The sequence below is a fragment of the Meleagris gallopavo genome, chromosome 1 (assembly GCF_905368555.1).
Source record: "Meleagris gallopavo chromosome 1, MGAL_WU_HG_1.1, whole genome shotgun sequence".
Taxonomy (NCBI): domain Eukaryota; kingdom Metazoa; phylum Chordata; class Aves; order Galliformes; family Phasianidae; genus Meleagris; species Meleagris gallopavo.
This window is the reverse complement of record NC_139404.1, coordinates 180,298,107-180,316,107: the sequence shown is the minus strand read 5'-3', so window position 1 is coordinate 180,316,107 and position 18,001 is coordinate 180,298,107. Positions and strand designations below refer to the sequence as shown.

The following is an 18,001-nucleotide window of genomic DNA, read 5'->3' as shown; positions in this document are numbered from 1 at the left end:
TTGAATAATCTTTACCATATAAATAAAGCCTACCTTAGTTAAGGAGCAACTAAAATACAGCACCCACACGTAAAGATGCTTATACAACTGAGCTGGGCAGAAGTGTCATGGTTCTGGTATTCCATCATTGAAAAGTATAGAGTGAACACATTTTCCACTGTTGTGACTGTGGAAATGGCTGAAGAACTTTTATAAGAGTATTTAATAAAATAAAAATCCAATTGAAATTGATACATTAACTCCAAAGATTTAACTTCCTTTATTCATCTGCACAACAGAAGCAAGGCAATCCCAGTAACGGGGTTGCAATGAATTCTCTTAATTTCTACAAAGTAAAGAATTGCAATGCTATGTAACAATCATCAAGTTAAAATAAAAATAAAAGTTCACCAAACAATTAAGAAAAAAAAGAAATAACCATACACACGATAAAACAAAACTGGAAAAATTACTTCAGGTCACTGCTCATCCCTATCTCTCAGTAAAATACAAAACAGCCATATAAACCCTATTTCAACTGTGTGACTGATGTTTCTTTAGGTCATGATTTGTTGGACTTATTTGTGCCTCAGACGAAGCTTTATTATTCTATATGAAAAAGGAAGACTCATACACCCATTTTAATACTGTAGGAAAGCACGTGTGTAAGAATAAACAAAACAATAAATCTGTGCCAGAGCTGTAACTTTGCTTCCCCTGACATTCTACAACCGACAGGCCTGTGAGCATCCCTTCATGACCTTCCCCAGGTGTCACCACCTCCCTTCTGTGCACTGCCTGATGGGGAAGTGCCACCATGCTGACCCTGATCACCAGTGAGAGGTCGGTCTACAAATGGGGCCTCAACAGGCCTAAACAATTTTTTGGTGCTGCAGAGAAGCATTTCCCGCTTTTTGTTCTGCTCTTCCCTGTACCAGTGTAAATCATGTACCTACCTGCTGAAGGCAGTAAGTTTACTTCAGTGTAAGTGCAACAGCAATATGGAAGTGGCATCTGCAATCCTGCACAGGAATGGCATACTTGGACCTTAATGCTATGGCTTTCTAAGAGGCCCTGTTGCCTTCAGATAATTTTGTCTACGAAAATACTTTAAAAAATCCAGATTATATTCTTCTAAAATGATATCCTACAGATTTTCAACTTCTCTGTGTAACTTTCAATGCTTATCAAATGCTGCTAAAACGTTGCATGTAGTTTCCTCATAATAAAAAAAAAAAAAAAAAAAAAAAAAACACAAGTAAAGTGATTGCCACATTCAACTTAAAATACAATTTCAGCAAAAATTTTCATATCTATGAGGGGAAAATTCTGACTTCATCTTCAGCAGAACACTAGGATATACAATTAAATAGCAGCTATGGATTGCATAGTCTGTTTTATTTCTATATTTTTTTATAAGAACCCACTTAGAAAAAGGGATTATGGATGGATATCTGCAGTCTGTCCATGGTTCCTGCAGCTAGTTTCATCATGTAGACTATGAAGGGAAGTCTCTACAAGTCACTGGTGAGCTAATGACTGAACTTTATGGTACTTATCATCTATACCATTAGCAAGTCTTGCCCCTTTACAATCCTAATAAAAATTAACTGAAGTGTTCAAGCCCACAAGTTTCTAAATTAAAGTTCACATCAAACTTCAAAATAAATACAATTTAATACAAAACATTTGAAAATAAACTTTACTTGCAAGAATTTACACTTGGTCTCAAAGGTAGTCTATCCTATTTAGCCTACAGTACCCATTATGCACACACTGGATTTATGGGGACATGTGAGAAATACTTGAACTTAACTTAGAATTGTAATGATGTGGTCTACTGTTTAGCAAGTTGCCCATTTTAGAGCCTTGTGTGTCTAGCTTCAAACAACTTAATATGTGACTTCTTTAAATTTGCTTACAAAAATTGGAAAAAGAAAATAATCTCTCAAAAAAGTGCTGAGTTCCTCTTGTTCTTATCAAAACTAATGCAAAAAAAAAAGAAATAAAAATCAGGACACATAGAAGAGTCTCATAATTTTGCAGATCACACCTACAAACAGCCTAAGAGACTGCAATCATGAAAAGAATGTTTTCCAGAAGCAAGTTAGAACAGCTGTGACAGGATGGGTTTCCACTACCGTCCTCCGTGAAGTCTCTTTAAATGATGGCATCATGTTCATCACTGTAATAGAAACACAGTAATTAATGTTCTGCAGTACGATCATCAATCAGTACAAGAAACTGCCACCTAGTTGCTGCTAAGAAGGCTATTCTGTGAACAAAGGCCATCTTGCTGAGAAGGGCCAAGTACATGTTAGTCTGGGCGCTGCAGGCCTCTCTGAGCCTGGGGACATCGCCTCAGTTAAAAGGAGCTGCTTCAAATGAGATGGATGATACTGGATAGGAAAAGCAACCTAGTTCTAAGAATCCCCATTGCTTAAACTAAGACTGGGACAAGGAGGCAAGCTTGGAAGAAAACTGAGAAAAGTTGGGTATAAATGGCAAATAAGTTCTGCAAGTCTGTATTAAAGTAAAAAGCAATTCATTTGCCTTCATCATTACATGCCAATAAAGTTCCATCAAAATTTTAGCATTCATTACAAACAGCTGAGATAGATACAGTATGAACTCAGAATTATAAATGTGCTTTGTTCTCAAAGCAAATGCTTCTGAGGAGAGAGGAAAAGAGAAGTTCGACAAGGACAAACCAAGCCCAAGACAAGATGGCCCCAAACCTATTTCAGAAAGGAGAGTTGTCTGGAAGAGACTGCTGACATACTCTTTACTTTGTCCACCTGGGAAAATACCTAGAGAAAATGTTTAAAAGTGTGGTTTTCCACTTGCAGTCTGTATGCTGTCTGAAGCTCACAGAAAACTTCTAAAGGATCTTGAAAAGAAAATCAAGAAAAGAAAGTGTACTGTCAGCATGTTTGTAACTGCTGTGTAGGACCTACATTCCACAGCATGCAGCAGCTCACAGAAGGCTCAAAGTCACTGGTGTACACAAAACAAACAAGTGACTGTAGGTGGGAGCCAAATGATACCTTTTCACATGTACTTTTCTATGAAACACTCTTAGCTGCTCTCAACAGCTGAATACAAACATACGTGGGCAGGCTGATTCATCTAGCAGATTTTAAGTGTGTACTTTAGGGTGGTAGAAATGATATAACTAGTTTAGGTGCAGATGTCTATATTATGTTAAATGAATTCTACCTGATTTTATAAACTTGCCTAGATTACTTGAATAATATTCAGTGCATACAATTTTATGGAACAAAATAACAGCAAAAAATAAATGTTAGAAATCAACCAGCTGCCTTGTTCACACTGGCAACAATCAAATACTGAGCCTTAAAAATGTGAAAATGGCTCTATTGCCAGTTGCATGCTTTCTGTGAAAACAAATGAATTGTTTCAATGTAGTGGCTAGGGAGAGTGGAATATGACATGTCTGGCTTTGAAACTGGCTGCTCAAACAAAACTTGAAGGTATGTAAGAGGTGATACGAAAGAGAGATGGTAAAAGAGTTCCAATAAAATGTAATCTAAATAACAGGAACAATAAGCTGAGGGATGGAGTGAGGGTAAAGAATAAACAGACAAATGAGTCTAGAAAAAGTATCAGAAGAATCAGATGCCTTGCAAATATACTGAACACCTCACAAATACTGTTATGAACAATCAGTGTGCATAAAGGGCATGGAAGATGGCAGAAGTATTTACAGTGCTAGCAAATTAGGATGAAAGTATACATACATACATATATAAGAAATATCTCTGGCACCCAGCTATTTAAGCAAATACCAGCCACGAAAAAATCCAGTATGTACCACACAGTGCAGAGCAAAGCTCTAAAAGGCACCCCAGCTGTGGAACAATTCTTTTATAAAGTTGTTGTACAGAAGAAACCGTCATCCATGAGACTCAGTCACAGCTGGCATGGATGGAGGTTGAGTCTTGTAATGGTATGGTGAGGGAAGGGAAACCGAACAAACCGGAAAGTGAAGAAAGAACACAAGTAATAACCACAGTGACTTAATTTGAAATAGCTGACAGACAAGGGTCTTCTAAAAACAATAATCATATACTAGATCACAGGAAAAAAAAATTAAAACACACAGAAGAGAGGCATAAGAATAATGAGGAGACACCGAAGCGATGAAATACAGTATCACAGTTAAATCTCTTAAACTCAAATAAATTTACATCACAATAATATCCTTATTCTCCTTACTCCCCTTGAGAAAGTCACATGAATTGTCTAGGGATAATGCCTCTGAAACTTACATGGTTCTGTACTGAATGCCTCTTCTTGAGTGGTACGTTTTGCACCCAATGTAGAGAACAACTAGGACGCAGAGTGTCAGCACAATGCCACCTACAAAACTGCCCACGTCAAATCTGGAGGCTCTGGCTATGACAGTCTCAGATTTTGATGTGGCTGAAAGAAGAAAACAAAAGGCAGTTTTTACAAGATTTGTTTCAAGGGACTCCTTTGTATCCTGCACTCCCTAGATGACTCATGTCATCTAAAGACAACTGGACAAGTTTTATATAGATAACTGGCAAAATAACAGCCAAGCATGCAAACATTTTTTTAAAGTTCCATAATGTGATGTGGGAGCAGCTGATCCATCTGCTCACTCTCTCTGAAAGACTGTGATTGCCACTTCTCCTTTTCACCTTCCTCTTTTCCTTGTTTTCCCCCACTCTCTCCTTCTTCCACATCTGCTGCCCCTCTTACATGAGGTCTCATGTTTTTCAGATCCTCCATTTTAACTTACTAAGCTTGGCCTGAAATTACCTAGCCTAAAAGGAAGCTGCTTTGACTGAGAACACAGTGGATCAGCCTACACAGGGTCCAACAACCACCACATCAACCAGGACAGTTAAGTGATGGGAGTAAAGTACTTCTGGTGGCTATTAGTTGCTGGCTGCTCTAGTCTCATGGGCACGCTGCCTCAATCTGCAGCAAAAAGCAGCTAGACTGAGCTCAGCTCCACAGCCCAACAAGTGTCCCCCAAAAATCAAATACTGACACAGATAAATATTGACTTCATATAAAGTAGTTTCCATGTGAAAACTTGTTTATCTGCCACAAGATGACCCAGTTTGTGCCTGTTTGTACTTGCCACAAGGCGAGTTACTTGACCAAATAAAAATTCTGCTGACCTACCCAATAAAGTTTCACTTGCAAGGAAAACTGATTTCTACAGTTATTGTTTTTGTACTCAAGAGTACTGTCAAAGTGTACCTGACAACTTTTACATGAAGTGTGAACCATCCATGGTCATAACCCATTCTCCACTAGGAAGAAAAGTAACTACATTGCTACAAATAGGGCAAACAGAGCTCAGCCTCGCTACCAAGCCAGCCACAGGTCAGCTGAGACAGTGGAAGTATATATGCTGTAGAAGCTGAGATAGTGTTCATATATACTGTGGAAGGGGGAATGGAATAACTACTGAGGTGGTTCTCAAAAGCCTACTGCCAGCTGTTAATGAACAGGCTTTTTCCTAACATCATTAATCTCCTTGCTGGTGGCTGCCAGTTCACACTACTTGCATTTGTATTTTTTTCTTAAATGTTTCAAGTCACTCAGGCTAAGTGAAGCCTTATTAAGTATGTGGAGCACTTAGAAGAATGTTACTGTGGCCAACTAAAAAACTCGCTCTTGCTTTTCAGCATGCAAATATATTCTCTTTACTACATTTACTGTAAAACGAGACTATCATCTAGAATTGTATAACGTATCAACATGTGGAAGTATGAACCTACCTGTAACAGACGTGAAAGAAATCTTAGAAGTGGTCACTGTAACATTCACTTGTGACGATGTGACTGATGAAGCTGTAGTTGATCTTGTCTGGTTGGTTTCAGCAGGCTGAACAGGAACAGCAGTAGTGGTGCTGGTGGGATGGCCAGCACTGGTGGGATGGCCGGCACTGGTGGGCGTACCTGGGAAATTTTGCATTTGACATCATTCAGAAAAACAGATAAAATTAATCAATGGCATAGTCCCTGACTAACATAACGTCTGTCATACCCACACAGAATGGCAGAATAACAATGAAAAAAAAATAATAATTGCATGGACACCTACGTTTGCACACAAACCCTTCCCCCGCTCTCTTCCTTTGGAAAGGCCTAACTCCCATTTCTAGGGCTCAAGGTGAGGAACAGCTTTAAGGAAAGGCCTTAGGTAAAACCCGGATCATATCCAGTAATTTTAAAAAGTATGAAGTCTTTTGGTAACACTATCCAAGTCCATAGAATCACTCCTGACTTAGAATATTTTAGTAGTGATTTAATTTCAGTTGATTTAATTTACCTTTGAACAACAGAGTGATTTTATTAAGGTTGTGTGTATTTTAAACTTATTATATGTTAAACTCAAGCGCCAAATTTTTTTCCACATATGGTGAAATGTTAACGGAATGAAGCCTGCTATCTCGTAGCATTTATTTTGTGGCAGACTTCTGCCGAGATTAAAGCAGAAGCCTGGAATGTTGTTTCACAAGTTCGGTTGATATCTAACATCTCTAACTTTTATTCTGCTTTTACCTAACACTTCCTCTTTCCTCCTCACTGAAAGCAACAAACTATTCAGAATACAATTACCATGAGATACAATCCAGAGCAACAATAGAGGACATTTGATATTTATAGCAAAATACTAATAGCGTTAATAGAAGGCAGACAGCTAGAATAATCATAAGAAAATTATCTATTTTTTAAGGAACTAATGAAAAACAAGAGCTTTTTCTGCAATTGAAACCTTTCTAAGCAGGTAATACGAGGCAAACAGCTTTAACACATGAAATAATTTCATGGTGATAAAGCTCCCTTTGCACTGTCTACTGCTGTGTTATTTCTATAGTCTCATACAATCTGGATTCATTTTTAGACACCATCAAAGCTTTTCATTATGCAGATTCAAACATCCAAGTACACTTGTGTTTTCTAAATCAAAAAACTTAGAGCACTTGCACAAAGGATAGTTTCATCTCAGTTCCACAGCAAACCTGATATTCAGTTTCTGTTTTTTTTTGTACAACATCAGAAATGCTTCCAAAGAACATTCTTCCTGTAAATGTGGTCTAAAATGCAGGAAGCCACGCACAGAACGTTGTCCTTGCTAAGACTTTGGTTTCATTGCTTCCAATACAGACATAGATGCCAAAAACATAAAAAAGCAAACACTGAGACAACGTAAGCGTTCAGAAAGAGGAGGCCTAGAGCCACTTTTCTGTCATTTAACATTAAAACTACTGAAACAGCCCAACACCCTCCCCCTCAGTAAATATGATTTATCTTCCTCTTTGATGTTATCCTTGTACTTTGCTCTAGGTGACACCATGAAATGAACATTCATTGGATGGGACAGATGGAGGACCACACTGTGCTTACCTTGTTACAATTAGGAAATTCAGTTCCTCTATGAAGCATGTGTAAGATACATCAGATAAAGTTCAGGGCACATTTTAATACTGGCAGGCAAACTCCCCAAATATACAACCATTCATAAATATCAAATAGGTCTTCATTATAGGAAATAGAAATCTATTTGGAAACCATCAATAGTCATGAGATGAAATCACACCCAGCAACCACATTCTTTATGTAAAAAAGACATCAACCAGAAGAAAAGGCAAATCTGAATGAAATTATCAACCAATCACAGGTGGCTTTTTAGTTTGTTGGGATTTTTTAAAATTAATTATTATTTTTATTATTTTGCTGTGTTGACACAGAGTGTCAAAGTGGCCCATGTTTCTGAGCACTACAGTGGCTGATGGGTCCAGGTGTATCATTATTAGACTATACCGTACAAAGATGGTATTTACTCTGTGGGTACTTAATAACGCTTAAGAAAATATAAGTCAGCAAAAAAAATAAAAATAAAAAAATTCAAGCAGCTATCATGAGGAATTTCAGCAAATTTACACATTACTTTCTCCCTGTCACTTTCTTATAAAGAAGAAAAAAAGGATCACTAATAAGATTTCAGCACTTGGTAATATAACATGTATTAAAAGAAAAATCTGGTTATCTTCTACAGACTTATCTTCTGTGATATATTTAGTGCCAGTCATTTCAGAACATCAGTGGGAGGTTTTCAGAGGCATGTAGGAAATTTGGGAAGCTGACGTGAATTGGGCTCCAATCTGTTCTTCTTTCTCTTTGAAAAAACTTACTCATGCTATTTTACCAACAGAGTTAAGATGAAAGAACATTTGCTAGGAACATCTGTCCTTTTATCTTTTATTTCCCTAATTACTTTTCCCCAAAAGACCAGCTGTGCTTCATTGAACATCATGCTAAGCACACCCAGGCTGCGTGAGTTATTTTTCCTACCTACAAAGGATGCACACCAGGAGCACAGTTCAGGTTTATGACAACTTTTAAGAGACAGTTATCTTGTTTTGTAAAGTACCTTACCTATCTTTTATCCAATGTAATGATAGTTCTTAGCATTATGCCATACTCTCTGTGTAACTAACCTCTCAAACTGCATAAGCACTGTGCTAGCATACAAGTAATTGTTACTGAATATCTTCATAAAATAAACACTCTCCTTTTCACAGAATACGATGTTCTTATGGAATAAGATTTTCATTCTTGCCATGAAAAGCAGAGACTAAGCAAAATTATCTAGCTATATGCATCCAGTAATAAATCCGGTACTCTTCATTCTAAAGAGATTATTAAAATGAATGTGGACTGTCTTAATGTCTATGAAGTTTCTAACAACGAAAAGAAAAAGCCCCTCCCTCCAAAAAAAAGAAGGATGTGAACTGTAAATCGGGTGAAGCAAGGCACAGCTATCTGTTAGGTTCGTTGTGTACAGGCTCAGGCTGCTTTTTACAGTACAACTCAGACCTCCTGCCAGAAGTCCATAGTCAGGGCTGGAGCACAGGGTGGATTAAGCACCTGTGTTTTACAGTGGCTCTGCACATGACGAAGACCTTAAGGCAACAAGGGGATTACCAGAATCTCTCCACTTTCTGAGTAAGGCATGCCTAAACTGGTGTATTCTGCAGGCAATGGAATGAGAAACGGCACCACTTCCTTGCTATATGAAAGCATTTGCAAATTTTTCCTTTGTTCTCCACTGATGACTGTTTTAATGGAACTGCAAGCAAGTCAGGGTAGCTCAGGTTATCTGCATATGGCAGAGGCACAAAGTGAGGGTTGTACTGGAAATGCAATGACTTTCCAGGGACTTAGGATCATCATAAAATTGCACAAACACACAAAGTATTGTAGGGTAGACACAACATTTCTGCCCTGCTTTCACGGGACTTTTGGCACAAAGGGGACCCAATTCATGCATAGAACCTGTTTTTCTTCTCTCAAAAACAACCTTTTATCTGTGCATCACAGACTGAATGACTGCATGACATTAATTCTTACTCAGCCTCTGCTGATGTGGTTAAATGTGCCTGCACAAACTCTTCCAGAAAATCATTTTCTTAAAAATTTCCTTTTTAAAAAAAAAATAATAAGCCCACATCAACATAGCCAAGGGTTGGGGAGCTTCAAATCCAAGCAGATAACCTGCATTTTTGTGTCTCAGGTCAAAAACCTGTTTCAAACTCTACCAGCTGATGTGATAAAGATGTTTCTTTTTTCAACAAAGGTGTGTTTTGTAAACACATTACTCGTGTCGGAGCATCACAGCTGCAACAGTACTGCCTCGAGAAATCATTTTTACCTGTAGTTCTTTTGTGAAGGTGTGAAGGTAAGATACTCAATGCAAAAATAACCATGACAGATTGTCCCAGATCTGCTGTTCATGTCTCATTTGAACTGCAATGTTTTGTGCTAAGAGATCTAGAAAGACTAATTTCCGTTGTGTATGGTGCCATGAACTTTACCTAAAAGGAAACAGTCTTATTCTTGAAACACGAGCCCCAGTGCTTTCATTATACTCTACATCTATTTACTGTGAAACATGATTAAACAGCCATGTGCTGTTTACACAACATATTCAGTTGTATTCCATGAAAACGGAAGAAGAGAGAAAGAATCAACATTAATGACGACCTCACTTCTTTTGAATTATTTCCTGAAGCTTTATTTTTTGATTCTTGTTCTTCTATGGCATTCCAGGGCATCTCTTAGCATTATTTTATATTGCATCTCTATCTCCTAAAAGGATAAAGCCTTTCTCAAATAACCACATCTCATAGATATTTCTTTAGAATTTGGTATGGTTTGGGGGTAGTTTTGGAGCTAGCTTCTAGGACCATAGTAACAGGCAGATGAACATACGTACCTGCTGCAGACTGTGTGGATGGCACAGCAGAGGAATTGGATAAAGTGCTGTTTTCTTCAAGAAAAAAAAAAGAAAACAAGAAAATTAATATTCATTTCCACTTCAACTTACTATAAAGTACCAACAGCACAATACTCCATGTTTGCAGGCTCCAATTGGGAATAAAGCAGAAAGTATTCCACCTCAATCCACACGGTTTTACCCTTCTGCAAAATGCTTACAGACTTCAGTATCAACCCTGTTCTTACTGACTCTTGACCTACTCAAGCGTTATGTTTTTTCCAGTTTTTATTCCTCCATTTCAGTTTCATTTCCTGTCTCTCAGTCACTTCTTTCATTTTGCAGCATCCCAATTACACACTGGGCTCATTTTGGTAACATTTCATAGTTGTGACGCAGGGATAGAAGAAGCTTTATGTTTATCTACACAATAAGGCTCCTGTGAACACACCTATTTCCAAAGACTGTTCATATTTTTGTCCTTCTTTCCTTTCACCTCTACTTTTCCAATTTTTTTTTTTTTTTTTTTTTTTTTTTTTTTTTTTTTTTTTTGCTTTCCTATTCATGATACTTTCTTGTCTCAGTGTCCTCACTGCTGTAATCCTCTTCAACATTTCTTAAAGGTCAACAGCCTTTTCTGCCTAGCAATGATCTGGGTTGATCTGAAACTCTTGCAGCAGCCATCCCTCCCTCCAATTCTGCACTGGAGATGCACATGATCATTCTTTTCTTGTTGTTTTTCTTTTTGGTTGGTTTTTTTTTTTTTTTTGAGGTATAATTATTGCCAACTAGCTCCAGCGTTGAGCACTAAACTCACAATTTTTATACTGATACCAGAGATATTAAGTTACAGATGTAATTGACTTTGAGAAACGGTCTATGGTTCCACAATTACAAAAACATTCTTCCTCAGATATTTTGCTTTTTCTATCAGTATAAGGGAGAGACACACCTGGGGCTAATCCTTTCCCACACTGGCCCAGTGCTGTAGCTATGCAGCTCTAGGTTTTCCTCAGGTTTTGAGTTCTTGTTTCTGCAACCTCAGGAACACCTCTGGACGAGGACTGCATGCTCATACAGGTGAAAGGAAGCCACGCACACCGAATTCGGGTGCGAGTCACTGATGCAATCAGTACAATGACAAAGTGAGTCATTGAGCTATTTGTCTATTGTCATTGGCTATTCATCCCATTTCTTGCCCAACAGAAAATGAGATGAGCAAAGGGATACAGAGTAAAAGTGACTCGGGGAAAACCCGTTCTGCATGGGTGGCTTAAACCCCATGCATTGCTTAAAGGCGTGCACCTCAATGCAGTCAAAAGAGATCACACTGAAACAAACACGTGCTTTGACAACAAGCTCAAACACAGGAGATTTGGAATCAGTTTTGATATTAAGAATATTCAAATGAACAAGTGCCTTGCCTTTCCCTCAGCAGCACTGAAATAACAGCCCAAAAGGCTTTCTACTTGCTTCTCTTTTTAACTGTAAATTGATGCTGGCAGTTATTTCTAGTTCTACACATGAAGCTTTCTCATTCTGTTCCACCTCTCTGGCGAAGAGTAATATCCTGTTGCTCCAGAGTACCTAAGGGCATAAGAACTGACTTGGTTTACGCTGTTCATCAGTTTCTCCTAAATATCTTTAGTTGTCGGCACATCAGTGCGACAATCAGAGTACCTCCATCTTGCCTTACAGCTGTTCATGAACCACTAAAAGCTAAACCATTACTGGGCAGTTCAAGCCATGCAGTAATATGCACTACTTTTCTCAACACTGCTGAAACACAGAAAAAGAAGTGACAGAGTACTACCTTGCAATACAGGTGATGAAGTCACATTAGAGCTTGTGTTGGTGACGTTCACCTCTGCAAAGGCATTTCCAACTAAAAAAAAAAGAAAAAAAAAAAAAAGAAAAAAAAAAGAAAAAAAAAAGAAAAAAAAAAGAAAAAAAAAAGAAAAAAAAAAGAAAAAAAAAAAAAAAAAAAAAAAAAAGAAAAAAAAAAGAAAAAAAAAAGAAAAAAAAAGAAAAAGAAAAAAAAAGAAAAAAAAAAAAGAAAAAAGAAAAAAAAAGAAAGAAAAAAGAAAGAAAAGAAAAAAAAAAAGAAAAAAAAAAGAAAAAAAAAGAAAAAAAAAGAAAAAAAAGAAAAAAAAAGAAAAAAAAGAAAAAAGAAAAAAAGAAAAAAAAAAAAAAAAAAAAAAAAAAAAAAAAAAAAAAAAGAAAAAAAAGAAAAAAAAGAAAAAAAAGAAAAAAAAGAAAAAAAAGAAAAAAAAAAAAAAAAAAAAAAAAAAAGAAAAAAAAAAAAAAAAGGAAAAAAAAAGGAAAAAAAAAGAAAAAGATAGTTTAGTTTAGGTGTTTTAATTCCAGGAGGAGAAAAAAAAATAGTTAGTATAGCAACTGCGCTTTGAGCATCCACATGACTAAGGTACTGCAGGTAGTAATTAAATAACAATGCTATACAAGCATGGTATCACTACTGCCTGCTCTCAGCACATCACAAATGACAACAGTCACACTATTCAACCATCACGTGTACTGGAACTCCTTCCCATCCCCTGATTTATCTTCCCCATTAACACCAAGTTCTCTTCTTGCTTGAGATGTAAGGAGAATGAAAGAAGTAAGAGGAAAAAGCCAGCCATCTTCCTTCAGTAATTATATATGATCCACAATATCTATGGCAGAAGGGAGATAACTTCTCATGTAAACCTTTTCCTATAGGGCCTTTGCAGGCAGAGGAGCACTTGTTTCATCCCTACATGGATATCATACTGTTAAGAGTAATAGAGGCCTGATGAGTCTGTCCTCAGGCCTGGTTCTGCACAGCAGCAATAAGATATAAACACAAACCATGCAGAATGCAAAGCCTGGCACTCACACACCTGCAACAGGATCAGTTGTGGATCCTACCTTTGTCCAGCACTGTTTGTTCTGATCACTCACCACAACATTCTGTTAAAGGAAAGCAAGTAACGTGAACTAAATGTCTCAGAAATAAGGCATTTTCTCAGTAGTAGAAAGAGCTCAGACTGATAAAGCTTGTAAATACAAATGAGAACATGCAATGCCCTTCCCTGCCCAGTCAGTAGAATGGGCTCCCTGGAGGATGACATGGAAGTTAGAGAGGATCAAGATCTCACCCAGCTTCAAAGACATACTTATTATTAGTTTTTTTAAACCAAAACTGCTAAGTTCCTTAATTTGGTTTAATTTGCAGCTGCTCCAGGAGACAAAGACATCCTAATAAGGGATAGAGTAAAGGATATGCCATGTAGGAACACGTGGAACGTGAATAGGACAGCTGAGAATTTCCAAACTGTTCTCCATCCCCAAACAGTGGTTTTAGTATCCAAGATGTGTACATCAGTCACTGGGGAAACCAAGAGACTTTAGCCAGGGAAACTGTAAGGACATCCTGGGTCACAGCAAAGGGAGAAGCATTACACCCTTCTGCATAGCTGTGGCAGCAAGGAAGCTCTGTGCATGAGCAGATATGGCTCTTGAGGCCACAGGATGAGCTGTTGGGGTGTGAAATCCTGGGCGGAGAAAATCTGCTGATGTTTGCTGATGTTTGCTCGCACTGTGATTCAGAGGAGAAAAAAGATCTTTGTGTTCATTCTTCACGATGAACTGAATCAAGGAAATGCCTGATTCCAACAACGCACCAAAGCTCCAGAAACCACAAAAGGACAGAGAAAGGGGACAAGCAGCCTTTTCATCATACATCTCCATGCGTTCCTCTCTTCAAGGTCAAGCAGAGGTGCAGCTACAAACAGCAGCACCTGTGGCGGGCTGGGGTGCACTGCAGGCAGGCGTGCTTCCTGCCAGATGCCACAGCACAGCTGGTTGCAGCAAGCACTTTCAGGGCCTAGTTTTGGTGGTCTGATGCATATGAAGTTGTAAGCCCAAGACAATCTGGATATACGAACTTCCAGAAGGGCAGACTCAATCCAGTTCCTCCAGCTTTATGGCTGGAAGGTAGCTTCCAGGAACAGTGTTCAGATACAGAAATAGATGTGAGAGCTGAAAATAAACAGGATGTAATTCTAAATTGACATAATTTCACTGTATCTGGTAAAAACCAACATGGTGGGTAATTCCCACAAGCTCTTAATGTTAGAAATGCGCAGTCCCCAACTGAGGCACACTCTGAATTGCAGCTCCCTGCAGGTGCAGCCTGGCAGGAGACTCACGCACCAATAGTGGCACAACTCAGGCAGTTCCCAGCGTGAGATGGGGTGGTCTGCTCACTCCTACACTCGTGGAGAAGATAAGCACATCTCTGAGCATTCTCAGGCTTTATACCCAGGCTTAACTAAACCCAGCACTCCAGAAAGATGTTGGAATAGGACTCACGTTTTCTTCTAAGCACAGCTTTACATATTCACTTTGTGGACATTTCAAAAGTCATCCAAACTGTGCCTGGGAAGCTTCCCTTTTCATGTTTGATGCAAAGCAGGTAAGGAGGTAGGTTTATCTTCAAGCCATTCTGCTTCTGTTAGTTTAAATATAACAACAACAAAGTAGGGAGGCACTGACAGCGCACAGCTTGCTGTGAAGATCTGTGCTGGCACAGCAGCCTTTGATCAATCCAAACATGTTCAAGTCACAGTGCTGGAGTGGTAACAGTAGCAACAGGAACACCACCACCCCCAGCATGCTCCAACTTCCAGTGGGAACAGATGAAACTCAGTTCTGGAGATTAAAACATGAACTACCCACTGGCCCTAAATCCACTGCAATAGGCTATACTGACAAACTGTAAATCCCGAGACTTGCCATCCGAACACTCCATTCTTCTTTTTCCCTTGACTCAACAAGGGATTTTGATACCAGTTTTTGAAGCGGCCTTGAGTTAACAGAAGGTTGTTGCATGAGCCCGGCACAGAGATCACACAGGATTATCTCTGCAGCAATTTGGAAAGGTTGTTATGCCTCAGCATTGTGAAATCCATCTCACGGTCTTGCAAAAGAAACCATTACGCAGATGCTTATGGAAACAGCAGGGATCAAAGTAACTGATACTCAGCTTCAGTCAGTTTGAGACTGAAACACAACTACACCTTTTGCTGCCACGCAAGGATTTAAATGAAGTACAGAGACATACTGCATCCAAAACACCACACTCATTGTCAGGCCTGGAGACACTGCTGCTGCTTTTTCCTGGTCTCATGAGCAGCTCAGGGCAGGTGGGCTCACAGGAGATGCTGTAGCTGTCTTTTGAATGAGCTGGATGGGGTGGGCTGCCTTGTGTCTCCTCACTAAGATCACAGAACCACAGAGTGGTTTGAGTTGGAAGGGACCTAAAACATCACTCAGTTCCAACCTCCTGCCATGGGCTGATTGCCCCCCCCCACCAGCTCGGTCTGCCCAGGGCACATCCAGCCTGGTCTTCAGCACCTCCAGGGATGGGGCACCACAGCTCTCTGGACAGTTGTGCCAGGGCCGCACTGCCTCTGAGTGAATTTCCTCTTAACATCTACCCTAAATCTCCCTTTTAAGTTTAAGCCATTCCCTCTTGTCCCACCTCTATCAGACCATGCAAAAAGTCAGTTCCCTCCTGCTTCTAAGTACCTCTTAAGTACTTGAAAGGAAGATGTCATGGAATCAGCTGGATTTTACAGAACAATGGATTCTTGGGTTTTTGTAGACCATAATATTTTGCTAAATGTTTCTTCCACTTACCTGACACAGAAACAAACTTTCTAGCAGAGTAAAAAGAGCAGCATCATACAGAAATAATCAGTTGGCCCTAAAATCTTAACAGGAGTGAGGGCAAACCTGCTGCCACTTTCATGTTCTGTAACCTAAACTATTTGTTGAGTTTCACACTTTCTCATGCAGCACTCCTAGTGAAGCACAGTAATGCTGCCGAAAGCAACACAAACTTCAGTTTCTGAATAAGTGGAGGCCGACCCAAATGCAGCTGTTTTGTAACCACGCACATCCAAACACACTGAAACCCAGGGACTTCTGCAGGGCTCCCTGCCCCAACGCACAGCCAGTACCTCTGCAGGTGCATTGAAGTGAACCTCAAAAGGGCATGGTTTCTGTGAGCAGGTTATAACGGAGATCATACAACCAATTGTGATGGAAGGAGCACATCTGAGTGCCTCATGGTGGTGAGCCGGGCCCTGCCCTGCAAGCAGCCACAGCACACAAAGGCAGAACCACGCAGCCAAAGGCAGCCGAGGCCCACCTGTACAGGAGGAGGAGGCAGCCTGGCACAGCACAGGGATGCTAGCACCCCAGCAGGGCGGTACGTGCATTGTAAATACATTTTTAAAAAATCTTTTTCAAAAAGCTTTTTTTATTATTATTATTTTTAGGGCAATAATGTTCTTTCATTCAAGTTAATTTTGGTACCCTTTTTTTTTTTTTTTTTTTTTTTTTTTCCCCCCCTGCATCTTTAGAAAGCTGTGACGCACAGCATGGGGCATTTCAGCCTTCAAAAGTGCAGCACAGGCAGCTCAGATTTCTGCATCTCGCCTTTTATCTGAGCGCACTTTGTTTATCTCCTGAACGTGGTCCTCTGCCACCCGAACCAGGCTCGTCAAGCGGGTCAGTCACGGAGCGGATGTGCCGCCGTAGTGCAGGGCAACGCGATACAGCGCACCGACCGCCCCGACGGCGGAGCTGGAAGGCAGCGGGACCCGCCGGCCGTCAGGACAGCGCCCGAGAACGGAACGCGACGCCGCGAGCCGCGCGGGCGGGAACCGAACGGAGCCCACCCCAGTATGGCACACACAACTTCCCGGCCGAGGGCCCGTCGCCGCCCCGAGCCGCAGCCCCGCAGCCCCCAGCGCTCCCCGCGCCGGGGACACGGCCACGGGCATCACCCCTCGGCCCGCCCGTCCCACGCTGCCGCTACTCACGGGAGCCGAGCAGGAGCAGCAGCGTGAGCGCCCGCAGCACGCAGGCAGCGCCGGGAAAGAAGAACCGCATGGCCTCCAAAACAGCCGCGCGGTGCCGGGACAGCTGCGGCACGCCGGGCGCTGCCTGTCCGCGCGGGGCGGGGCGGGGCGGGGCGGGCCCGAGGGGCGGCCATGGCGGCACGGTCCGCCCGGAGCGGCTCGGCGCAGGCTCGGGGTGGGGCTGAGGCGGCACTGAGGCGGCAGGGATCGTTGTACCTCTGCGCGTGCTTCGCGCCGTCAATAACAGGAGTTAAGGCCGCAGGGGGGTCCTGAAGTTTTCCCACGTGCTTGGACAAACTTATCTCTCATTAGCTGTGAAATCAACTACGAGGGCCGTAGAAAACAGTCAAAGGGGACAACCGTTTTTAATGCTTTTCAGTTTTCTTGTGTAGTTCTAAAAATTAAAATTAAAATTACAATTGATTTTTGAAACTAAGGAGAGATTTAAAACATCAGGGAAGTTTTTTACTCAGGGTCCTGACACAGCTGCCCATAGAGCTGTGGTACCCCATCTCTGGAGGTGCTCAAGGCCAGGCTGGATGGGCCCTGGGCAGCTGAGCTGGTGTGGGGCAACCAGCCCATGGCAGGAGGTTGGGGCTGGGTGGGCTGTAAGGTCCCTTCCAACCCAAACTATTCTGTGATTCAGTGTTCTTACAAATTAAAACAGCTAGAAAGGAAGGAAAAATAACTGCACATGCTGCTACAGACTGCAGTCTAATAAGAAAAACACTTTTAATGGGGGACTTTGTCAAAGTCACAGTAGGATGTTTAACACAGCACCTCCACATCACTGTAGCACAGAGATATTTGCATGCCAAGTG

The 18,001-nt window shown here is 40.6% G+C and overlaps 1 protein-coding gene across 1 annotated transcript; it reads right to left on the bottom strand.

Annotated features, from left to right (window-relative positions):
- Positions 1 to 240: 240 nt before the first annotated feature.
- On the bottom strand, positions 241 to 17,304 carry TMEM123 (transmembrane protein 123). The gene is made up of 6 exons (XM_085216301.1): positions 17,142 to 17,304; positions 12,080 to 12,151; positions 10,267 to 10,320; positions 5,763 to 5,942; positions 4,272 to 4,425; positions 241 to 2,164 (listed from the first exon to the last, which is right to left on the bottom strand). The coding sequence occupies exons 1-6, from the start codon at positions 17,209 to 17,211 to the stop codon at positions 2,140 to 2,142; spliced, it is 555 nt and encodes a 184-aa protein (XP_085072427.1). The 5' UTR covers positions 17,212 to 17,304; the 3' UTR covers positions 241 to 2,139.
- Between the last annotated feature and the right edge of the window lie 697 nt (positions 17,305 to 18,001).